This window comes from Perognathus longimembris, chromosome 9 (genome assembly GCF_023159225.1).
Source record: "Perognathus longimembris pacificus isolate PPM17 chromosome 9, ASM2315922v1, whole genome shotgun sequence".
Lineage (NCBI taxonomy): Eukaryota > Metazoa > Chordata > Mammalia > Rodentia > Heteromyidae > Perognathus > Perognathus longimembris.
Genome location: NC_063169.1, coordinates 35,665,911 through 35,671,058, shown reverse-complemented (window position 1 = coordinate 35,671,058; position 5,148 = coordinate 35,665,911). Strand labels below are relative to the sequence as shown.

Sequence of the window (5,148 nt, the reverse complement as noted above, 5' to 3'; positions counted from 1 at the left end):
GCCTATCACCATGCACCAAGATCAACTCAAAATGGATCAAGGACCTCAACATCAGACCTGAATCCTTGAAACTACTGAAGGACAGAGTAGGAAAGACTCTAGAACTTATAGGCACAGGAAGGAACTTCCTGAATAGAGTCCCAGGGGCACAACAAATAGGGGAAAGACACAACAAATGGGACTACTACAAATTAAAAAGTTTCTGCACAGCTAAGGTCATAGCCACCAAAATAGAAAGACAGCCAACCATATGGGAAAGGATATTTACCAGCACAGCAACAGACAAAGGCCTGATATCGGTCATCTACAGAGAACTCAAAAAACTAAGCCCCTCCAAGCCCAATAAACCTATTAGGAAATGGGCAAAAGAGCTAAAGAGAGACTTCACAAGAGAAGATATAAAAATGGCAAAGAAACACATGAGGAAATGCTCAACATCCCTTCTAGTAAAGGAAATGCAAATAAAAACAACCCTGAGATACCACCTCACCCCAGTTAGAATGGCCTATACTCTGAACTCAGGAAACAACAAATGCTGGAGGGGCTGTGGAGAAAGAGGAACCCTTCTCCATTGTTGGTGGGAGTGCAAATTAGTACAACCACTTTGGAGAACATTATGGAGGTTTCTCAAAAAGCTCAATATAGACCTACCCTATGACCCAGCCATACCACTCCTAGGCATCTATCCTAAACAGCAAAACCCTAGATATCAAAAAGACATGTTTATCACGGCACAATTCACAATAGCCAAAATATGGAAACAACCCAGATGCCTCTCCACAGACAAATGGATCCAAAAAATATGGTACTACATAACGATTAGGAATGGTGAAATATTGTTATTCGCAGGGAAATGGTCAGAATTCGAGCAAATAATGTTGAGTGAGACAAGCCTAGAACACAGAAAACAAAGGGGCATGATCTCCCTGATATATGACTGTTAACAAAGGGAGACGGAGAGACAGTAGAGACCAAGTCTGTGAACACTGTGTATGTTCTTGATACATTGTATATTGCATATGTGTCTACCTGACCTAGACAAGGGATGGAAAAACAGGTTGTAAGATATCACAAGAAATGTACACACTGCCCTACTATGTAACTGCACCCTCTTTGCACAACACCTTGTAAAAAAATTTATGTTCAATTAATAAAAAAAATATTAGAAAAAAACACAATGTCAACTATATTTCTACTATCAAGTTATGGATGTGAATACTAAAAAGCAACAGATTCCTTGTTTCTCTGTATTTTATACTGTACATAGGAAAAACAAGCATTAATAGTTGATCTCCAATGATTCTGTGAATACAATTTTGATAAGCACTAGCAACAGGAAATACAAGCCTAATAGAGGAATGACATAAAGGAATCATAAAATTATCTGAGTAATAACTGGGTTCAGATGTGAATAATGAGCAATGGCTGAATATACTCTATATTATAGTGTATATCATTTTACTTTTGTTGTTTGTGTGGTAGGTTTTTCGTTTCTACGCTAAGTACTATAAGTAGGGTTTCCCATGTATTTGCTTTAAATCTATACACATCATTCCACTTAAGTTTTCTTTTAAGTATTCTACATTTAGTGTTTTTTCCCCCATTTTTATGTTACTGACTTCTCTGATTTTGAGTATTTGGTATCATTTAATTTCATTTCTTGTAGAATTTCATCTATGATTTTAAATTTTTATCTAGTGGTTTCCTATAATGGTTTGCAATATTCATGTACAAGTAATGTAAATACCCTGACAATCAAAATTTCCTGGACTTGAAGGCTTCATGGGGAGATTCAGGGCCTCATCAGCCAGGACTCTGGATTCTTCCCACTCATGCTCTACCCCATTGTTCTCATTCCATCTGGCTTTCCCAGAGATGTAATCATCTAGTGTGAGAATAAGAAAAAAAAAACCTGTTACTTTCATTTAGTTCTTCTTTAACATTCATCCATTCTGTATGTAGCTTGCTCAACTCTCATCTCTCCAATGAACTTTCACATTCCTTACAAAGACCAACTTGCCACAAATTCCATTGATTTTTCTTTGATGAGAAAGCCTTTACTTATACTTTAATTTTGAAGAAGTTCACTGGATATAAGATTTTACCATAAATTCTTCTTTCCACTCTCTTCTAGAGTGCATTGGTTTTGTTGACAAGTTATCCTGGAGTCCTGGTTTCTTTCTCCTGGTTCCTTTGGATACTTTTCTCCTTGTCTTTTGTTGTTGTTGCTTATTTGTTTTGTTTCTGCATTCATAGATGTAGATTTCTTTGGCTTTGTCTTGGTTGGCATTCCCTGAGTTTCCAAAACCGGGGTTTGATGTCTATTATTAGTTTTAGAAGTCTTAGTCACTAATACTTTAAATGTTTCTTCTCCCTCTGTTATTCCCTTTTACATTTGTACTATAGCTTTTAGATAGCCTCATGCATTTTTCTTCCTCTTTGCAGTGTAAAGATCTCATTAATATATCCTCATGATACCAGCAATGAGTATAGCAAGTACTCCTCTGTTTCAAGATTTTTTTTTCTAATTCCCTTGTCCGGTCATTTCCTTTTTAATTTCCTTTTGCTTTCCAACATTTAACTTTTCATTGAACTCTTTCCTGAGGCTTTCATCTTACATCCACATTTTCATTCTTACTCATTGTTCATTTTTCCTATGATAGCCTGTGATATATAAGATTCCAGGTCTTATATTTATTTCCAGCATGTCTGTTAAATATCTGCATCTGATTCTAGTGTTGCTCTGTGTCTTCAAACTGTATTTGCTTTAGTTGTGTGGGTGTTAGAGGCTATATTTCCTCGTGTCCTTTTTTTTTTTTCTTGCTTTCCTATTCTCTTTAGGTTTCTCTGTAGAACATATGTCTGGCTATTACATTTATTTAACAATAAAATTATACATTTATTCTTTTTATAAATGAATGGAAAAGGCTCTGATGCATCTTATGCATTATACCATTATTCCTTTTTCTTTCTTTCTTTCTTTTTTTTTTTTTAGTATCTACCCATTTTTTTAATGCAAAAGAACTACAAACGTGAAACTTGACTCTGCTACAAATAACATGGCCTATTTCCTTCTCTTCCAAATGTAACGAGTTTGGTCCAGAACAGCAATACTTGTCTCTATAAATGGTATTTCCTATTGAAGCAAGGAACAGCTTCTTTTAGTGAAAACATTCTGAATAACCACAAAAAACGTGACTGTCCACTAGTCTGTATCCTAAACATCACACGAATGTTTTGAAAACGTGAAATGAACATCAACAGTGGCCCAATTCAAGGGAAGTTTCTGGCGAGCATGACTGTCCGGTCTTGGGGAAGCCGGGGGCCTCAGGAGTGCAGAGCCCACCACTTGTCCAGGGGGCCTCCGTCGGGCACGTACTTGACTCCGCAGCCATCCAAGATGAGACGCTTCTGCGCCATCTTGGCCTTGAACTCCTGGGCATTGAACTTGGTGAAGCCCCAGTTTTTGGAGATGTGGATCTTCTGGTGGCCGGGGAACTTGAACTTGGCCCTGCGCAGGGCCTCGATGACGTGCTCCTCGCTCTGCAGCTTGGTGCAGGTGGACATGATAACCTGGCCAGTGTGGACGCGGGCCACGGTCCCCTGCGGCTTCCCGAAGGCCCTGCGCAAGCGGGTCTGCAGGTGGTCGGCGCCTGCGCAGGACAGCATCTTGTTGATGCGGATGACGTGGAAGGGATGCAGGCGCACCCAGATGTGGAAGCAATCTTTCCCACAACTCTTCACCATGTCTATACCATTACTTCTAAAGTATAATACACACACACACACACACACACACACACACACACACAACTGTTGGAGGATAGGAATTTTAATAAATAAATTCTACAGAATTTGTTGGTTATAATATCAATCTTGAAATTATCTGTGTTAGCTACACTCTGCCTCAGCCATAAAGATGTAAAGATGTCTGGTTAGTGACATTTGTCTTTTCCAGATGAGTTCACAGTATTCTCCAGTAAATTAATCATATCTACAATTTATGCTACTAATAGTACCTGGTGAATGCCCCTCAATAGGAACACATGGAATGATTTGGAGCTAACTAGGTCATCTATTATAACCTCTTTCAATAGTCCATATTCTTGTTAAGAAATCCCAACAATACTCTATGGATAGAATTTAAGAAGTACTACAAAAAAAAATGATATTTATGCCGGACTAAGCACAGCAGAAAAAACTCTTTCTGCTCTTACGTATTAGCCCATCAATTAATTTTCCATTATACTATAGGACATAACACAGAAAAGACTGCTGGATAATTTCAAGCCAGCCTGGGGGCTGCAAGATGATCATTTCCCACTGAAGGCTTTATGCATGCCTCTGGGCAATGGTGTGTGGGCACTGAGAGGAGGATGGCCTTTTTGTTCCCATATTAACTTTAGATAACTACTATATAGAGTACCGGCCATACCACTCTGAACACGCCCGATCTTGTCTAATATATAGAGTAAGAAAATACAATTCTCCTATGATTGCAACTCTTTTGGAATTTGTGCAAACATGCATTTGGGAAAAACGAAGCCCTTTTATCCCCAACACCTTCAAATTCATGCTAAATAATTTTCCATACCTTTACAAAATATATTTCTAATTATTAACTTGATTTAGTTTGAGCAGCATCAATGGTACTTCATACTACACGATTTGCTCTATGCTATTCTGTTCCTTCTAGAAGTGTGGTATTCAGGAGCCAGAAATTTGTGCTATCAGTGGGTGACTTAGAAATAGCATATTGTACTATGTAAAAAGATATTAGATTCTTTGTTTCTTATTTGTATTTGAAAGCTGATGAGACTAATCATACCCTTAGCCTAGCCACATAACAGCCAGAGGGGGATGGTTAAGGCTATTCCAATGGGAGGATGAGCAAATGTCATCTGCCTTATTTGGCATTCTCATTTGTTTCTGATGACATGATTGTTTTTCATGTTGATTTGAATTTTTCTGTGTCACCAAGACTTGTTTTTCTCTGTCCTGTCATAGCAGGAACTTCATCCCTGGAGAAAGTGTGTTAGTGTTGAGATAATTAGAAAAGTTAATCTCAGGGTTAGCGGGGGATGCTTTCCTGACAATATCAACCACAAGCAATGCACAAATTCCATGCTTTATAAATTGCTTCAAATA

At 38.1% G+C, this 5,148-nt stretch overlaps 1 protein-coding gene across 1 annotated transcript; it reads right to left on the bottom strand.

The window, feature by feature from the left end:
• Positions 1–3,327: 3,327 nt before the first annotated feature.
• Positions 3,328–3,747, bottom strand: LOC125357682 (60S ribosomal protein L10-like). The gene has a single exon (XM_048354618.1). It carries the CDS (start codon positions 3,745–3,747, stop codon positions 3,328–3,330), a length of 420 nt encoding a protein of 139 aa, XP_048210575.1.
• Between the last annotated feature and the right edge of the window lie 1,401 nt (positions 3,748–5,148).

Excerpts from the sequence above, each read along its gene's own strand:
- LOC125357682 (XM_048354618.1), bottom strand. The coding sequence starts at position 3,747 with ATGGTGAAGAGTTGTGGGAAAGATTGCTTCCACATCTGGGTGCGCCTG.